The sequence below is a fragment of the Lepus europaeus genome, chromosome 10, assembly GCF_033115175.1.
Source record: "Lepus europaeus isolate LE1 chromosome 10, mLepTim1.pri, whole genome shotgun sequence".
Classification (NCBI taxonomy): Eukaryota; Metazoa; Chordata; class Mammalia; order Lagomorpha; family Leporidae; genus Lepus; species Lepus europaeus.
This window is the reverse complement of record NC_084836.1, coordinates 25,040,440-25,059,993: the sequence shown is the minus strand read 5'-3', so window position 1 is coordinate 25,059,993 and position 19,554 is coordinate 25,040,440. Positions and strand designations below refer to the sequence as shown.

At 44.4% G+C, this 19,554-nt stretch overlaps 2 protein-coding genes across 4 annotated transcripts in view; one reads left to right on the top strand and one right to left on the bottom strand.

Annotated features, from left to right (window-relative positions):
• The first annotated feature begins 5,218 nt into the window (after positions 1-5,218).
• On the top strand, positions 5,219-10,935 carry SNRPF (small nuclear ribonucleoprotein polypeptide F). The gene is made up of 4 exons (XM_062203098.1): positions 5,219-5,339; positions 6,957-7,082; positions 10,367-10,431; positions 10,795-10,935. The coding sequence occupies exons 1-4, from the start codon at positions 5,337-5,339 to the stop codon at positions 10,859-10,861; spliced, it is 261 nt and encodes an 86-aa protein (XP_062059082.1). The 5' UTR covers positions 5,219-5,336; the 3' UTR covers positions 10,862-10,935.
• Positions 10,936-11,690: 755 nt separating this feature from the next.
• Positions 11,691-19,554, bottom strand: part of CCDC38 (coiled-coil domain containing 38) — a 66,833-nt gene continuing 58,969 nt past the window's right edge. For all 3 annotated transcript variants that reach the window (XM_062203095.1, XM_062203096.1, XM_062203094.1), the window contains 3 exons: positions 15,469-15,674; positions 13,564-13,657; positions 11,691-12,047 (listed from right to left, as the gene is read on the bottom strand). In XM_062203095.1, coding sequence (XP_062059079.1) covers positions 11,934-12,047; positions 13,564-13,657; positions 15,469-15,674 — 414 coding nt within the window. In that variant the 3' untranslated portion in view covers positions 11,691-11,933. The remainder of the gene's footprint in view (positions 12,048-13,563; positions 13,658-15,468; positions 15,675-19,554) is intronic.

Below are 19,554 nucleotides of genomic sequence, written 5' to 3'. Positions count from 1 at the left end.
CAATGACCAAACGAGATCCCTGGTCTTTTGGGGGCAATTTTTATATATTTATGGAGCATACTGCCACTTGAAATTACTTGCTTATCTACTTACTTGCTCATCAACACTTCCTTGCCCCTATCATCAACTCCTTACTTTCTTGCATCAGAGTTATTTATCTCTCATTACATTCTCTCTCTCTCTTTTAAAGCTTTTTAAAGAGATTTATTTGAAAGGCAGAGTTACAGAGACAGAGGTCTTCTGTCCACTGGTTCACTCTCCAAAAGGCCTCAATGGCTGGAGCTGTGCTGGTCCAAAGCCAGGAGCCAGGAGCTTCTTCCTGATCTCTCATGTGGGTGCAGGGGCCCAAGGACTTGGGTCATCTTCTGCTGCTTTTCCACATGCATTAGCAGTAAGCTGGATCGGAAGTAGCACCCATGTGGGATGCTGCTTTACCTGCTATACCATAATACCAGCCCCTACATTTTCTCTTAAACCTGCATCAAACTTTCACTTTTCCTAAAGATCACCAGCAACCTCCTCAATGCCTAATCCAGTAGACAGAATGAGTGTTTGTCAGTCTTGGCTTAGCAGCAGCATTTCATATAGACTGTGGCATTCTTTTCATCTTTTTAAATTTATTTGAGAGGTAGATTACAAACAGAGACAGGGAGATGGGGAGATACAGAGACAGAGGTCTTCCATCAGCTGGTTCAGAACCCAGATGGCTACAATGGCCAGAGCTGAGCTGATCTGAAATCAGTAGCCAGGAGCTTCCTTCAGGTCTCCCATGTGGGTGCAGGAGCCCAAGGACTTGGGCCATCTTCTACTGCTTTCCCAGGTTATAGCAGAGAGCTGGATCAGAAGATGAGCTGCTGAGACTTGAACCGGTGCCCATATGGGACTCCAGCAACACAGGTGGAGGCTTAGTTCCCTAAGCCACGGTGCCGGCTCCAGCATTCTCTTTTTTTTTTTTTTTTGACAGGCAGAGTGGACAGTGTGAGAGAGAGAGATACAGAGAGAAAGGTCTTCCTTTTCTGTTGGTTCACTCCCCAATGGCCTCTGCGGCCAGCGCGCTGTGATCCGAAACCAGGAGCCAGGTGCTTCTCCTGGTCTCCCATGCGGGTGCAGGGCCCAAGGACCTGGGCCATCCTCCACTGCACTCCCAGGCCACAGCAGAGAGCTGGCCTGGAAGAGGAGCAACCGGGACAGAATCCAGTGCCCCGACCGGGACTAGAACCCGGTGTGCCGGCACCGCAAGGCGGAGGATTAGCCTAGTGAGCTGTGGCGCCGGCCAACAGCATTCTCCTCTTGAAGCATGGTCTTCACCTGGCTTCCAGCATACCACCCTCTTGGTTTCCTCTTACTTGTTGGATCTCTGTCATATACCCAACCTCTAAACATTGAAGTATTTCTGGATTCAGTTCTTTTTTTTATAAAAAAGATTTATTTATTTGAGAGGCAGAGTTAGAGAGAGAGGGAGAGACAGAGAGAGAGAGAGGTCTTCCATCTGTTGGTTCACTCTCCAAATGGCTGCAATGGCCAGAGCTGGATTGATCTGAAGCCAGGAGACAGGAGCTTCTTACCAGTCTCCCATGCAGTTGCAGGGGCCCAAAGACTTGGGCCATCTTCCACTTCTTTTCCAGGCCATCATTAAGGATGCTGGATTGGAAATGGAGCATCCAGGACTTGAACCGGCATCCAAATGGGATGCTGGCACTGCAGGTGTAGGCTTAACCCACTACACCACAGTGCTGGACCCCTTGGTTCAATTCTTGACCTTCTTTTCTTTTTAAATTAGTGATTCTCACTCCTGTAAGACCCAAAGCCTCCTTTCCATAGCAAATACATTTTTAAAAGTTGTGTTTATTTTTTGAAAGGCAGAGTGACACACACACACACACACACACATCTTCCATCTATTGGTTCACTTACCAAATAATTATAATGGCTGGTGCTGGGCCAGGCAGAAACCAGGAGCCAGGAATTCTATCCTGGTCTCCCACATGGATGGCAAGGACCCAAATACTTAGACCATCATCACTACTTTCCCAGGCGTATTAGCAGGGAGATAGACCAGAAGTGGAGCAGCTGGGATGGCTGTGTGGTGCTGAGAAAAGTGGGAGAGGTCACAGAATTGAAGAGAGTGGAGACCCAGTACAGGATGGTGAAGTTCAAGCTCGTAGCTTGTCTTTGTGGGGTGGATGAGGTATGGGCGCTTGGTTACATGGAAGGGGCTGATCAAATAAAAAATAAACCAAGGATGAAAGAAAAGCCATTTTTAATGTACTTGTACTAGGCATAGTACTTGAATCCTTTGAGATGCAAAATCAGTGTTGTATTTAGCCATTACAGGTAGGTGACCCTTTTTTTTTTATCCGAGATCAATTACTTCCTTCACAAATGGATTCATAATGATTTGCAGTTTCCAATTGTCTGATAGCCTCAGGATGGTTTCTAGGACTTTATGACCAGTTTCTTTCACTTATCAAAAAATGCATTTTCTCATGAAAACTGAGATGAGCAATTACTGATATGTGCATTTCTGCTTTAGTTATTACATGTACTGTGCCTCAGTTAGTCACCATTTCAGGAGATGTAGCCAATCCAGGAAAAGACAGGACACAGGGCATGTGAAATGCTAAGTTTCAGCAATAAATACTTAAACTCCTATCATTTTCTTTTATATAGCTATACAATATTTGAACAGTAATGCTGTACTTTTTAAAAAAGATTCATTATTTATTTGAAATGCAGTTTACAGAGAGGCAGAGAGAGAGAGAGAGAGAAAGTCTTCAATCTACTGGTTCACTCCTCAGATGGCCGTAGTGGCCAGAGCTGGGCTTATCCAAAGCGAGGAGCCAGGAGCTTCTTCTAGGTCTCCCACACAGGTGCAGGGGCCCAAGGACTTGGGCCATCTTCTACTGCTTTCCCAGGCCATAGCAGAGAGCTGGATGGGAAGTGGAGCAGCTGGGGCTTGAACCGGCGCCCATATGGGATGCTGGGACTGCAGGCAGTTGTTGATCTTTTCTAAATATTTATTTACTCAAAAGGCTGAAGAGGGGGTATCTTTCATCCTTTGGCTCACTACCTAGATGTCCACAACAGCCAAAGTTGGGTCAGGTAGAAGCCAGGAGCCCTGAATGCAACCAGGTCTCCAGGTGGGTGGGAGGGACCCAAGTACTTGAGCCATCATTTGTGGCCTCCCAGGGTGCACATTTGCAGGCAACCGGAAGGAGAAGTGGAGCAGGGACTCAAGGCCAGGCTCTCTGACAGGTGTTGCAGGGTCCTTGGTGGCACCTCATCTGCTGAGACAAAGGCCTGTCCCTGGGGCCAGTTGTTTAGTAAAGTCTCTCAGCATGGTTTGTCTGGTATTTCCAGACTTATTCCTGTTATGTCTTTGGTAAGAGCACCACGGAAATGCACCTGCTCTTTGCATCTTACCTAGTGGTACATATACTTTGGATTTGTCCCATTGTTCACAATCATCATTTCAGCATTGGATTAAAGTGATAGCTACCCAGCTTCCTCACTATAGTTACTCTCCCTCTGTTGCCATTAGTGTTTCTTGGGAGAGTGCTTTGAAACTGCGTTAGCTATCCCATTCCAAATCAGACTTTCTCCATTTATTCACTGTGGACTCATGGATTCCTGTTTTATTCAGTGGGTTGTAATTCATGGCTGTCTTTACATATTTGATGTTCAAGTTGTCAAAATTGGGACATCCTTTTGAATGATCTGGTCACTCAGCATTTTTCCTACTTCTGCGTAACAAGACAATCCAAGCTCATTTTGTGCAGGCTGGAATGTATTCAATTTTCTAAAGGGCCTCAGCTGCTGAAAGGTGGCTTTCTGAAGCAGAAAAAGCAGTTTTGGGGTTAAAATCCAGTACGTGCTTTTGGGCAAGTTCTCTGCCAAGTCTGTTTTTCTCATCTCAGCTGTAACTTCAGATTACGCTGTGTGATTTCTATAATTGGGAAAGAGCCCGACATAAAGTTAGGAACTAAAGATTATAGCAAAGTTAAAGATGCAGGGGTGTAACATCTGGCATAGCGCCTAAGACTCCCACATCCCAGATGGGAGTGCCTGGCTTGGAGTCCCCGCTGGGTTTCTGATCCAGCTTCCTGCTCATGCACCCTGGGAGGCAGCAGGTGATGGTCCCTTCCACCCACTTGGGAGTTCCCAGCCCCTGGCTTCAGCCTGGCTTGTTGCGGGTCTTTGGGGAGTTGAGCCAGCAGGTCCAAAAGTGTGCGCACTCTCTATCTCGCTCTCAATCTCCTCTCGCTCTCTCATAAAGAAAATTAAGAATTTTTTTTTCTTAAAAGCTGAAGATCCACGACACGATGACTAATCAGGAAAAACCCAGTGCACTTTGGGATAAATCTAACAGCTATTCGGTCGACACCACACTGATGGTCACCCTGACTTGCTGCTCAACATTTAAACCGACAACACGTAAAATCACAGCGAGCATCTCCTGAAAGCTCAAGTCCAAACGCATCTTCTGGGGGGTGTCCAGCAGCAGGCGGTCCTCCTGAAAGCGCCAGTTCTCCGAGATCTGCATTCAGCCCCTCCCATCCGGGCTGGCGGCTGCGTCGCGGGCAGGGATCAGCCCGTGCTGCCCAGCAGGTGCTCCCCAGGCCGGCGGGGCGGGGCGGGGGCCCGCGGGCAACGGCCCGGGGGAGGTCCTGGCCCCTAGTTTGCAATGAATTCTGCCGCGGCTCCTGCGTTTCACCTCCCCGCTTCCAGGCCCGCTCCTCTCATTTCCTTTTAGAACGCTGAAACGGGTGCTACCGAATAGACAACCTCCAGGTCGAGGGGGGCCATGGCAGAGGCGCCCCAAAATCGCGGTACCCGGGGACCTGAGAGCCCCGGACGCGTTCTCACAGTTGTAAACTGACAAAGCGACCCCCTATTAGCCAAGCTGCCGAGAAATCACGTGTGCGCGACAAGGCACACGGCCTCTCACAGCCCGTCCTTCGAGGCAAGGGAGCAGGTTACAAACCGCGGCCAAGAAGCTCGACCTCTGATGCTTCGTGACGCCCTCGGGGCGGTGCGGGCCGGCCCACGGTTTCTCACCCTCTGGGTGGCGGCCAGAGCAACACTAACACCGAACGCGTCGCTGGTTGCTAGGAGACACGGCCGCGCCACCTCCTCCAATCAGCACGCGCCTCTTTTTGACCAATCATAGAAGGCGAAAGAGCGGTGGTGGGAGGTGAAAGGTCAAGCTGAGGTTTGGCGGCCATTTCTCTTGCAACTCCGGAGGTCTGGGCCTTGGGGGAAGCTGCTCCGGGCACGCGGGACGGGCTGTATCTGCTTCGGCGGCGTCTAATCCGCAACGTTAGCCCGAAGTCGTGATGGTAAGGAGAGGGAGGACGGCTGGAGTCGCGAGAGGGAGAGGGCGGGAGGGCAACTTCGGGCTGGCCGAGCCTGGTGGCGGCTTCGCGCCTTCCCCATTCATCCGCGAGGCGCCGCGCACCGGGGGCGCCAGCCGCTTTCTCCCAGTCTGCGGGTTCCGCGGACGCACGCGAGCCCCTCGCCTCCCTGGGACGACCCTCGCCTCCTGCTGCCTCTTCTTTCTGAGTCCAGGGAAGAAAGAGGTAGCCTGTGTGGGTGTAGCAAACGCTGAAGCGGTTTGCGTTTCCCACATGGTCGCACACCTGAAGCCGCTTTTATTCGGTCAGTGATGTGACTCCAGCCCCCCTTGGCCCCGGCCCCGGCCCCGGCGCGTTCGGGTTTTAGTTCTGACGCTTACTGAGCGCCGGCGACTTGGCCAGGTTGAGTCCTGGGCTCCAGGACCAGAGACTGAGAAGTGCCCGTGCGGGCCCTGCACCGGCCGAGCTGGGCCGGGTGCGAGACAGACGTCGGTCAGGCGCTGTTCACGGACGTGGGCACCGGCCTACACGGGAGCAAGCGGGGTGCTGGGGCGCTGGGGCGCCTTCCGCGGCTGCCCTCGGAGAGGGGGATTTCACCCGAGCCCGGGAGATGGGAAATGGGGCTCCGGAAAGATGAGGGAGGGAAAGCACCACTCGTGGTGGGTGTTGGCCGAAGGCGGTCTGGTGAGTAAGGAGAGCGCCAGGACCCAGGCAGTGTGTGGAGGGTTTACCCCGGCGCCCTCGGCAGCCGTCGAAGCATTCTCATCAGGCCCGATGGGATGCACCCTGGACCACGTCGTAGCGGCTGTGTGCGTGCTGCGCCGGAGAAGTGTTAGGAGGTTATTGCGGGTGGAGCCCTCTGCCTGTCCTACTCTTGCCGTGATTTAGTAGCGGTGTCTGGGTTCTTCCTCGGGGTGAGGAGGTGAGCGTGGAGAGACTCGGTTCGCCGGCGATGCACAGGTCGGGTGAGGACCCAGCCCCGTCGAGCTTGGTCTGCCCCGTGTGGGATGCTGACCGTCGTGCTTGTTCTCGGGGTCACCCCCGGTCATTCTAGATGGGAAGCCTCCCTGGCCTCCAGCGGTCCCCTTTCCCGCTGGAATAGGCTTCACCCTTTAAAACGGAGGCATTGCTCCGAGCAGGCAGCCCGTTCCTTTTCTTTTTTCCTGAGTTCCTGGGCCCTTCTGCGTAGCATCGCTCTTACTACATTGCAATATAATTGTCTGTGCAGCGCCACACCCCCACCCTGGCTTCTTAAGGACAGGGCCTCATCACACGTTTGCTGCAGGGCTTTCACCTTTGTTTCTTAGCTTGGACACTGAGGACTGCAGGTGCCGCTTGTCTCCTCAGTGCAGCATGAACACTTATTTTGTTGTGATGGGTTGAAGACGAAATGGGATAACTGGTTAAATTTCCTAGATGCTCTTCAACAAACAAAAGTGAAAATTAGGTAGTAGAGTGATAGGGAGTGAAGAGTTTGCTTCATTTGGATATTACAAAATATTGATTGGTGAATTGGTAGAGGAGAGTGAGGAGTGGAAGCCAAGTTAAGGAAAAAAAAAATCAATGGATTTTTTTTTTTTTTTTTTTTTTTTTTTTGTGCAGAGTTTACCCCTCAATCCCAAACCTTTCCTCAATGGATTAACAGGGAAGCCCGTGATGGTGAAACTCAAGTGGGGAATGGAGTACAAGGGCTACCTGGTGTCTGTAGACGGCTATATGAACATGCAGGTAAGCTAGAGATAAAAGGGTGGTGACACTGTATTTTTTATGTTCCACTTTATTCCTCCAAGGTTTAGTGTAACTAATAATTCATACAATTGGCAAAGACAGAACAAAATTCAGGAATGAAGTCAAGGCCAGGGAGGATGTTATAACTGATAGACTAGGTACGAGACACAGGGTTAGGCCAGGATTCACAGACCTTACTCGTGGTGGGAAAATGAGGAGGACTCAGGCATTTGATTATTCATATAATAAGGGAAATACATGAGTTGCTTTCAAAAGCAAACCTTTTTCCAGCGCTTAAATCTGATATTTTTCAAGTGAAATTCTTGTCTCAATGAATGCTAAAGGCACAACATCAATGTAATCAACTAGAAGCATTTCTTCAGAGGGAAGACAGGTTAGCTGAAAGAATTGATGAACTGACTGTATGTCGGTTAAACTAGTTGCTGTAAATGATTTGGCCAGTGAGGGGGGCGGTTTGGTGTGAATTTTTTTTATTGTGATAAAATATACATAAAAATTTGGCCACTTTAACCATTTTCAAAGATGTCATTCAGTAATAGTATGTGAGAACATTGTTTTGCAGCTACCACTAGTACCCAATTTCAGAACTTTTTCATTATCCTAAAGTGAAACTCTGTACCCATTAAGCAGTAACACCCCCACACCCCAGATTCTAGCTGTTGGTAACCACTTTTCTACTTTGTGAATTTAATCATTTTGGCAAGAATCATATAGTCAGTACCAAACATATACAGGCCTTTGTTTCTTGTCATTTCCTGAACAAGACATTATAGCAGTTTTTTACATAGCATTTACATTGTAGTAGGGATCATAAGTAATCTAGGCATGATTTAAAGTATAGGAGAGCACGTTGTATAGTTCATATGCAGATGCTGTGCTATTTTACAGAGAGGAACTTAAGCACCCTCAGATCTTGGTATCCTTGGTCACAGGGAGCGGAGGGGATGTTCGGGAACCAATCTCCCAGATTCCAAGGGATATTGTATCTTTTTGTGTTTGGCTTGTTTCACTTAGTACAGTGTACTCAGGGGTCACCCATGTTGTATAGCCATGTGTCAGATTTCATTCCTTTTATGACTGAGAAAGACTCCATTGTATGGGTATGCCACACTAACCCATTCAACCTCCTGTAGACACTTAGATTGCGTCTTCCTTTTGGCTACTCTAAATGATGTTACTATGAACATGGTGTATATTCGAGTCCCTGCTGTCAGAAGTGGGATTGCTGGGTCATATGGCAGTTCTGTGTTTGAGGACCTGCCACACTGTTTTCTATATAGCAGCTTTGGTTTTGCATTTCCACCAGCAAGTATAAAGGTTCCAGTAGGGTTGAATTAGTATCTCATTGTGGATTTGATTTGGATTTCTGTTAATGATGTTGAGGGCCATTTCATTTGCTTATTGGCCATTTATGGTTTTTGTCCATTTTTAATTTTTTTTTTTTAGTTGGAATTCTTTCCACATTTTTAAAGGTTACCTAGACAGGTGGTCAATCCAACCATGAATTGAAGGATTCCATACACAGAAAACTAACAGGAGTACTTTGGTAGGCAGAGAGCTAAGATTGTGTTTAAACATCTGCCACTATAGTAGGTAACTCTAAGCATGGTTTTGGTCAGGAAAATTCCTGAAACAGGAATCATTTACCAAGCCTATAGGGAAATCTGAAAAGCTATAACCATTTTGATGAAAAATGTTCTGGAATATGTGATGGTAGTTGTACAACTTTATACCAAAACTACTGAATTACAAACTTAAAAAAAATAGTGGATTTTATAGTATGGGTGTTACATATTCAAAAATAACACCCACTTAATATTTGGTTTTATTTATTGTTAAAGACTTATTCATTTGAAAGTTGGAGTTATACAGATAGAGAGAGAGAGGTCTTCGATCCGCTGGTTCACTCCCCAATTGGCTGCAACGGCCGGAGCCATTCAAATCCAAAGCCAGGAGCTTCTTCTGGGTCTCCCTTGTGGGTACAGGGGCCCAAGGGCTTCTACTGCTTTCCCAGGCCACAGCAGAGAGCTGGATCGGAAGTGGAGCAGCCAGGGCTTGAACTGGCACCCATATGGGATGCCAGCACTGCAGGCGGTGGCTTTACCTGCTACGTTACAGTGCTGGCACCAATATTTGGTTTTAGAATTAACAGCTTCCTAGTGAAACTACTAGAGTTACAGAGTATATCTGACCAACCACATTGATAGCAGCTTTTGAGTCTGCTCACTCAGCAGATATATTCATGGAGTACCCGTTGTGTAGATGACACTGTAAATACAGCAGGGAACAAAATGTAGTCCTTGCCTTCATGAGTGTGTTTAGTGTTCATTTCTTTTATGAGTCCCGGATGGCACTGTTTTTTTAGAATTACAAGTTTATTACCTATGTGTATAAGGAAAACTAAACATTTTGATGTAAAATGAGAAATAACTTTTTATTTATCTTAACTATTTATTTTAAAGGCAAAGTTAGAGAGGTGGAGGGAAGAGACAGAAGTCTTCCATCCACTGGTTCACTCTCCAGAGGGCTGCAATAGTCAGAGCTGGGCCATGCTGAAGCCAGGAGCCTGGAACTCCATCTCGGTTTCCCATGTGGGTGCAGGGGCCCAAGTACTTGAGCTGTTGTCTGCTGCTCTCCCAGGCATGCTATCAGGGAGCTGAATTAGAAGTGGAGCCAGCCAGGACATGAACCAGCACCCATGTGGTATGCCGGCATTGCAGGCAGCAGCTTAACCAGCTGCAACACAACAGTGGCCCCTGTGCCTGCATTTTTACAAAAAAATCTTAGTTCTTTGGTTGTTGACTGGTAGATTTTAGCCATAGCTTTTGTACACCTGTTTAGATACCTCTATATGATTTACATATTATTACTATGAGAAAATTTAATATTTGGGATTTGAGAACTTAATTTTCAGAAAATTGTTTTAGTCACAACTTATGAGAATAAATTGGAGACTTCTTTCCCTAAAACGCTGTTTGATATCTAACGAAAGAATTACTACACAAACTGGGAAGTTTAACTTTTTTGAAACAAGTTTTAATATATATTCTATATCCATAAACATTAATTTTACTAAATGTTTATATAAACATGAAACAAGTACTTACAATAGTAATAGAAAGCTAATTTTCTCACTATTAATTACAGATAAATTTGAGTTGTTGGTATAGAAAGGTCTCAGTTAATAAGGTCTCACCAGTTTTAGGTGTGCTTTATAATTTCCTCCTGTACAGTGATACTAATAGATTTCTTTTTACTTCAAGCTTGCAAATACAGAAGAATACATAGATGGGGCATTGTCTGGACATCTGGGTGAAGTGTTAATAAGGTAAACAGCACTAGTGTGTTTGAGAAGTTAATGGTGAGCAGTATGTTTAGTGCTTCAACCTGGAAATTACTGGTTTTTAAAAAAACGTCATTAATTTATAATACTGTACAATTAGATTTCAAGATCTTTGAAATTGTTAAACTTGTCAAAGATAAAATATTTTGGGGCTATTCATCCTCAAGATAGTTCTAATGTTGATAAGTCTTGTGACTCTGTGTTGTACCCTTTGTTGTTAAAGATGTTTGTTAGACCCAAGTTCCAGTAATTTTTCCCTTCAGGAAATCATAAATACCATTTTTAACAAACACATAAAAAACATGTCATGAGCTTTTTAACAAAATGGACTGTTTCTTCTGTTTACAGGTGTAATAATGTCCTTTATATCAGGGGTGTTGAAGAAGAGGAAGAAGATGGTGAAATGAGAGAGTAGCATCTTTGGTGGGGTTTTCTTTTTTTATATATATATTTCTAGACAATAAAGATGTGTTTGTTTTTTCAACTTGACTTGTGAGCTATTTATATGTAGGTACTTAAATAAATGCAAAGCTCCCCTGTTGAAACAACTGAAGGATGATTTTACAGAACCAATGCTTGAAAAACTATCCTGCTAATTCAGCATTCTTTTGTAAGCCCAGTACTTTTTTTTCCTGTAGATGCCTAGAAATTTTTTAAAGATGAATTTCAGCCCTTATATATTAACTGAGACCTTTTAAAAGCAACTGTTTTTTTATATTCTTGAGCTACTTTTAATATGTATACATGTTAAGCATTTTCTTAGTATTACTATATACTATAGTATTACTTATAGTCAAATTCTATGTTCTCTATTAATATATGCTAAATAATGTACATGCTGTAGCTAAAATCAGATAAAATCTGATAATTAAAATAGTTGTGGAGATAGGGCACAACAGAAATTGTGCCTGACAGGCTGCAAACATATGTTTTGTTGACTTAAGATAATGAAGTATTTAGGACAGAATTTACTGTGAAAGAAAAACCAGTCTCACGGTTAAGTTCTGAGACCATAATCTAGCAGTTTTCTCTTCAGCTTTAAACTCATCACAACCCTGCACGTATTTTCAGTTTATACACTGTTATGATGCATATTCATTCTACAGTAATAACAGTGTCCTATGAACTCCCAATAGAATGGTTGAGAAAATAGATGATTTCAATTCTCTTGTAGTCAGAGAATAGCCATTATTACCTTTCATGGTCATTCATCACATAGTTTTATCAGTAAACTAATTTTGGATGTGTTGCCTTCACTGGGCCAACTCAAAATATATAGATATAAATGTTTAGATTTTATAAGGTAATACTTATGAGTAATAAAAACCTGCAAAAAAATAATTCCTAGTCTATCAGAATGAGTATAAAGGCCTGTGTTCCTCACATTGGTTGGGACAGGTAATAAGGTGGGATATTGCCATTACTGAAAGCCAAAATCTGCAAAATATACCTAGAATATGCTGGTAATAATGTCTTACTGCTCCTGTTCAGGAAAAAAAATATTCTTCTTCCAGTGATTTTGTTCTTGTATCGCTGACTAAAAGTAGCGTATGTTTGTTACCAGATGGAGGTTTTGAACGATAGATGAGTCTTCTTCCCAACTGAAACAAAAGGAAAGTAAAATAATAACCTTTAGCATAACTATTTCTATTGAAGTATGTAAAATACCACTGTTGAATTGGTTTTGCAAGGTATATGGTTTGGGATTAATAACCTAATGGATGTTTAACATGCCAGGTCGAGCTGAGAAGAAAAATTGAGTACTTACCATATGCAGAAGACAGAGCATGTAGGTTTTACAGGAAGTGGCGGGGACAGGCAACATCATCAAACGCTGGTGTTACTATGGGTTCTAGGAGGGGTTCCCACTAGGCGAGCCTTAGGGAGAAAGCCCCTAATTCACACCTGTTTGTTTTCTCTGGGGCTGTATACTCAAAATCTGTCAGTACTCATAATTCAGGTTTTTCTTTGAGTCTTGGGAGCCCTCCTTCTTAGAATTTTGGTTCTTGTTTTTAGTTTGTAGTTGAAGCTGTGTAAATTAAATGTATGGATGAGGAAATTACCATATTCTGTTGGATATGAGATTTGATAGGACATCTCCACCTTTGTCTCAGGTGCACTACTGACATTTAAAAAAATATTTTTCCTAACTTGAAAGGCAGACCAGCAGAAAAAGTTCTTTGATCTACTGATTCACTCCCAAAATTCCCACAGTAGCCAAGGCTGGGCCAGACCAAAGCCAGGAGCCCAGAACTCCAGGTCTCCCACATGGGTGACGGGGACCCAAGCCCTTGATCTCCTCCCAGGATGCATTAGCAGGAAGCTGAGTCCGAAGCAGATAGCCAGGACTCAGACCAGCACTTTAGCTGTAGTCTCTAATGTGGGGATTAGAAGACCCACTAGTTGTATGTCATTTCTGAGTTCAGGATCTCCAAAATAATGTTGAGTCAAAGAAGCAGGGTTTAGAGCCACCGTTTGTACCAAAAAGAATATGTACACAAACACAGAACAGTTCCAGAAAGATGGAGATGAAACTGTTTAAAGATACTGCCTCCAGGGAGAAGAACTGACGGAGATTGACTTTGCACTGAGTATTCTTTATCTTTTGAACTTTGAACCACATGCTTGTAATACCTATTTAAAAAATTATTGGTTGATGGATGTTTGACCTCATGGTTAAGACATGCTTGGGACAATCACATCCCATAATAATACCCAGGTTGGAATCTGCTCTTCTCTAGCTTCCTGCTAATCCACACCCTAGTAGGTAGTAGGTAGGAGATGATGGCCCAAGTAGTTGGGTCCCTGTCACTCATGTAGGAGCCTAGCTTTTGTGGGCATTTGGGGAGTGAACCAGCAGGTAAGAGATTTCTCTTTGTTCTGTGTCACTGCCTCTCAAATATTTTTTTAAAAAGAGAGTCTAATGGGGAATGATAGACAATTATTTGAATTATTCCAAAAGTAACAAGGAACCAGAAAGCAACCAGTTGAAGCTGTGAGCAAGCCAGCTTATTTTACTGCAGTTCAGCCTGCAAGTATTAGATACGGTGTTCGTTTTAGCACCACAGGCACTCACATGTTGAGGGTTTCTGGGCCTGCTGAGAGTGAAACACATACCTTCTTCTTCGGTTGTGCTACTGCTCTTTCCAGGGCAGCTTTCAGCCTTTCTTCCTGGTGCTTTAGTTTTTCCTTCATTTTCTCTTCACGCAACCTGTCACAAGAGGGGAGAAAATTGTGTCAGTTCTCTACATCACAGAAAGGGGGGGGGGAACCAATATCTACATCATTACTCTTTGTTAATGAACTGTCTGAATACTAGAACGCCTTTAAGGTTAAGTCAAAGTGACATGCTTCATCTTCAGCTTAATAATGGCTTTTGAATATTCAGGAAAAGCTCAAATAGTTCTGTTGTGAAATGGAACGAAATTGCATTTCACCATTTTGGAAAAAGTAAAAGCTGCTCACATCTTGGTCTGAAATGAGATCAGTCCTCATCCCTCCACCTTACATTTCAACATTTTACTGTTCCTCTGTACAGTAGCCACTTGGATTAACATCTAGTTGTTTTTCTCCCTTCTGAAAACCCCTTTTAAAAGAACTGAGATATGAGACACATTTGGAAAAGTACCTAAGTCACAGGTGTATAGGACTATGAATTGCCACAAAAGTGTACTTCCCAGTTAATCTTGAATGATAATCCTCAAATTAAGACCAAGAAATCCTGCTTGACTTAATCTCTTTTAGAGTTCGTTGTGAGGAGAAAATTCAATGGGATCATCTGTGCAAACTGTCTAATAGGAAAGTGTGCAGGAAAGGCATTCACTAAGTAGTAGCCATTTTAATGGACCATGCAATTATATTCTGCGTTACTAACTTGGCATTTGAAGTGCAAAGTTAGGTGCTGTATTAGGCACCTTTACACCTTGGGGAAAATCAACTAAAATCCTCTTTAATAAGATGGAAAGTAACTGGCATTAGATTGGTATATCTGCTGAAAACAAGTTGTAATTATGCCTCTGTGAGAGTGTACTTGCTACTGTAAGATAGATGCAAGTGCTGTTACTGTGGTGAGTAGTGAGGGCTTCTTATGGGAGGCGTAATCTTTGGAATTTTTTTAATACAACAGCCGTACGAGGTAAGTACCGTTATTAGTACCATTTTACAGATAAAGACGCTGAGACTAGAGAGGTTATGCTACTGCCTGCCCAAGGTCACAAAGCTGTGAACAGTTGAACCTGAATCGTACCCAGGCAGGCAGGCTGTCAGTGCACCTTTCTGTAATCTCTCACATGTTCATTATCCCACGTATAGACAATCCTTACCTGCCACATTATACTACGGGTCGTGTGACAGTTGAGTAGTCACTGTCTCAAGCACAAGATGTACATGAAAACTCTGTCACTGGGTTTGGAAATTAATCAGTCTGCTCATTCTCAAAGGCCCCAAGCAGGCAAGGATGTGGGGTGGGGGTGGGGGTCCAGGGACCATAATCCTCGTGAAGTTTTGAGTAGTAAATGAATTAATGTCTAAGTGCTGTGCAAGGGTTGCAGTCATGCACTGAGAAAAGCCACTCTGTGGCCCTCACTTTCAAACAATTCTGTCATAGGTCCACTCCCCAGAGTTTTCCAGTGGAGAATAAGTCTATGTCTTGGGTCCTTCACTGCATACATAATTCTTTCACATGATGGTTCTGTACACATTTTCATGCAATTGTGTTCAAACCAAAGATTCATTTCCCCAGCCTTTAAGACCCCTTTTGCCAGGTGAGTTGGCCCTGGTGAGTCCTGTGGTTACGGTCCCTTCACAGAGACATGCGCTTCCTGAGAGTGTTCAATGAGTGTGTTTCCCACACTAAACAGTAGCCCTGTGAGGAGGAGAGTGCCACGTTCGCTTCACCACGGCATGCCTATATGGCTGTTTTTGCCATACAAGAAACAACTGGAAAATGTGGAATCCAAGCTAACATACTAGCTACTCATTTAGGTCATCTTCTAGATTTGTATCATAAGATATGGACCGTACTTTTGCCGCCGTTCTTTCTGTTTTATCCTCTCGATCGCCTCCACATTTTCTTTGGGGATAGATTCGATGAGGTCACTGAGTTCTACCAGGCGAGACTCCACCTTGACCAGCTTTTGAACTGGGTTGAGGCTGCCAACCTCAGCGTCTCCAATGCAGACTCTGTATACTTGATTAATTTTTTTACTAAGTGAGTCGATCAGTTTTTCCTGAGAGAGAGAAGGAAAGGGAGGACATAAAACATAACATCACTATATGGTTGCTCATTCAATAAATGTGAAATTCTTACTGTATTACATGGAAAAAGTTCCTTCATAGGCTACTAACAGTGTTTCCTTTTTTAAAAGAACAATTTCAACATGACATAGACCAGTGGGAAATGCAGCTGTGGTGTTTATCATTTATAGTTAGATCATTACTCTAGGGACACTTTTGATTATTTTCTGAAAATCTAATTGTCAGCATAAAAAACTAGTATCTTTTTTGCTTGAATATTTTTGTGTTTCTGACAGCGTTCAGGAAAGTCAATATCTACGTTTTAAATCCTTCTGTACTGCTGATAGGTTTCTTTGCAGCAGAATGTGTGCGCCCCCTCCCTTTCTGTATTTATATGTCTTACTGTAATTACTAGAACTATGATCATCCTTGTGATAGAATGTAAGCACCTGGAGGGCAGGGGCTACTTCTTGGGCTTAGATCTAAAACAGTGCCTTGCACATACCTGTGCACTTAATAAACGATTGCTGAATAAATGCATTCTGAGGGAAAAGTCGGCAAGCCAGCAGCTTCCCAGGCTGGCGTAGCAAAGCCTTTTTCAGGAGTTTGCACTGCCTCCCTGGGAGAGCCTGTGCAGTATTCTGTTCTCAACAGAAGCTTAGGCCAAACCCTGCTCATCCCTGTACCTCGCCACTGCGCGATTGTAACTGCTGGTGGAGATTCTTGAGCTGGTAGGTAACGTGTCCTGGGACCCAAAGAAAACTTCTCTCTTTCTCCATTGGGGACCCGGTATTTGCAGCTAAGAGGATCTCCACAAACTGCTGGGCAAGGAAAATCGTTTTCCAGGTAGCCTCCTTCCCCAATTCTCGCTTCTGCCCAAGAAGATGAGAATGACCCTAAAGCCAAGGACAAATAACACACTCAAGACAGGTGTGGCTACTGAAGCCGTGGCAAACCCTGTCGGGAACCACAGGCTCCATCCTGAGCCACCAACACTTCGTGAATTACAAGCCAAGGTCTGATACCAAGGGTGTGCTTCCGAAAGTTTGTGTCTCCCACCTCCTAAGTTAAGCTTGCGGTGAAGTTCCCGTTTTCTCTGGAAAGTAACACTTCTATTTCCCATTTATGTGAGAAAAAAAAAAAATGATCCTTTTAGAACAAAAAAATAGCCCAAGTCTTGTTCACCCTTAACACTTCCTGTGTTATTCATGTAAGGACATGTTACATTCAGAATCCTTGAAGACACAGTAAAATATAAAAATATGGCTTAGGTGAAATACTGTGCATTGCACATGACAGAATGTCACAGTGTGACTAGGTAAAGCAAAAAAATAAAATAAATTAAAAATACATTCAACACTGTCAAACAGGAGAGTAGAAAATAAAGGTATTTCCTTAAAGCTATTAGGGCAGTTGAGGAAATAAGGGAATGTGAGTAGAGAACTCATGTAGTAGAGATTGACAGGCTGGCCCAGCAGAGCAAAGGGCAGGGTCAAGGCCCAGGCCTGAACATGACCAAGAAGTGAGCCCTAGAACTGCCACCAGATGGCAGGCCCAGCCCAGGGCACCTGGAGGAAGACCATGAGGAGGGGAAAGAGGAGATCCTGGTCTTTGGGAGCTACAGTGGGGCAGGACTATGGAAGACAATCCTGGGAGGAGGGCTTCAGAGGCCTCCCAGTAGTGAATGGGAAGTGATAGGACCAGAGCAATGTTTCAGGAGGAATCGCTGTCAAAACTAGAGAGAGGATGGGGGAGAGATCTACATGTCATCCGTCCTTCCAGTCCGCGTCTGCTGTGTGGCCACTCTACACAATGTCGTCAAGCCCCTCCTGCAAAAGGGTAAGACCAGACACCGAGCCACTGCACACTGACAACAGGAGCACTGATGTGCCGTTTCATGTTCGATGAACGAACAGGTGCTACTCAGACATGGATGAATTTCACCAAACACAGTACTGAGAGAAAAAAAGCCAGATGTATCACAGGATTCCATGTTCATGGAAGAGAAGCCCGGAGAGCAGTGCCCTTTGAGGGAGACTGGGAAGAGGCACAAAGAAGGAGTCCAGGGACTGATAAGCTAGTGCATGATCTGGAGGGAAGAGCCACTTTTCTTCATGGCTGTCCAAATTTGGATAAAGCGGGCTGGTTTGGGTTGAGGGAGGGGAGATACCCGGCTATGTGTCTCACATTTTGCATTTCTCTTAGCTTCAGAATTACTTATTTTTTGATGTTTATTTTCTATTTGAAAGGCAGAGGGAAGGGAAGAGGAAGGGAAACAATTTACCCACTGGGTTACTCTAAATGCCTACAACAAGTGGGACCTGGCCAGGCTGAAGCCAGGAGACCCAACTGCGGTTTGCACATGAGTGGCAGGGACCCAAGTACTTGGGCCATCATTTGCTGTCTCCCAGGGTGTGCAGTAGCAGGAAGCTAGATCAGAAGCAGAGTAGCCAGGCATTCTAATGTGGGATGTTGGCAATCCAGGTGGTGGCTTAACCCACTGTGCCACAACACCTGCCTTAAGAATTACTTAAAGCAGAGTTGAAATATGCTAACAACCCAGATGGCCATCGGTAGAAGAATGGATAAACCAACGATGATCTACTTCAGTAAAAAGAGAGAATTCTTTCAATTTGAAAAAATAATGTAGTTCTGATACATGCTACAACATGCAGGAACCTTGGTAACATTACAAGTGAAATAAGCTAGACTCCAAAGGACAAATACTGTACAGTTCCATTTATATGAAGCATCTGGACTAGTCAAATTCATAGACAGAAAACAGAAATTGCTGTTGCCAGGGGAAATGGGGATTTAGTGTTTGATTAGACTAGAGGGCCAGTTTGATGTACTACTGAACTGTACATTTAATAATGGATAAAAGGTTAACTTTTACATTGAAATGATGAGAGAGCTATGAAAATAGACAGTGATAATGGTTACACAACATTGGGAATGTACTGAATGCCACTGAGTTGCATACTTACAATGGCTTAGCAGCAAAGTTTTCATAGAAGCAACACTGAAGAGCTATGACGTGGCTGGCATCACCCTTGCTCTGGGAACACACAACCCATCCCTTGCTGACTGGGGCACCGGAACACCCAGGAAATATGTGTGCCTTTGACAGCTTTTTCTTTTCCAAGCCTGCCCACGTGGAGAGCACAGTCATCTTCCGATACAGTTCTCCCAGATCTACCAACATTTGCAAATCAGGTTTAAAACCAGAACTGTTATCAGCCCCTGGATAAGCTTCTAATTTTTATTTGATGTGAGGCTTTTTCAAGGAGACTAATGTTAGATGGAATTTGTGGTGGGTGACTAAGCTAATTATCATTCAACAAACATTTATTGAGTACCGCCTTTATGGGGACACTAAACTGAGCAAAGGGTAAGACAATGCCTGCCCTCAAGGGGTTCAACTGGGAGAGATGAACTTGTCAGTGAGTGTGTGTCCTAGCATGTAAGTCCACCTATGCAGGCCCAAAGAGGCCAAAATCAAGGCCTTACAAGGCCCGGTGTTGAGTAGACGTTGATTTGCTGTTCATCATGTTAAGTCATTGCTTCCTTTGCTTATAAGCTTGCTCCTGGAATTACCACACCAGCGATCACAGGCAGCGAAACTGTTTCCCATGTTTACACCTTTACTGAAAGAAATGTATATGTAGGGGACACCTCGCTATCATACTTTACAATGATTAGAGCAATGATGCATAACACTCCAAACACCAACGTCAAGGCGTTCTGCCTATGCCAACTGACTATCACATGCTGGCAGATACATCCAAACTGGTTTCCGTCTCTGTCACTGAGCTATGACTTGTGCGTGGCTTTAATTCCCCCCATGCAGAGGCTGAGTACACAAGAAATGCA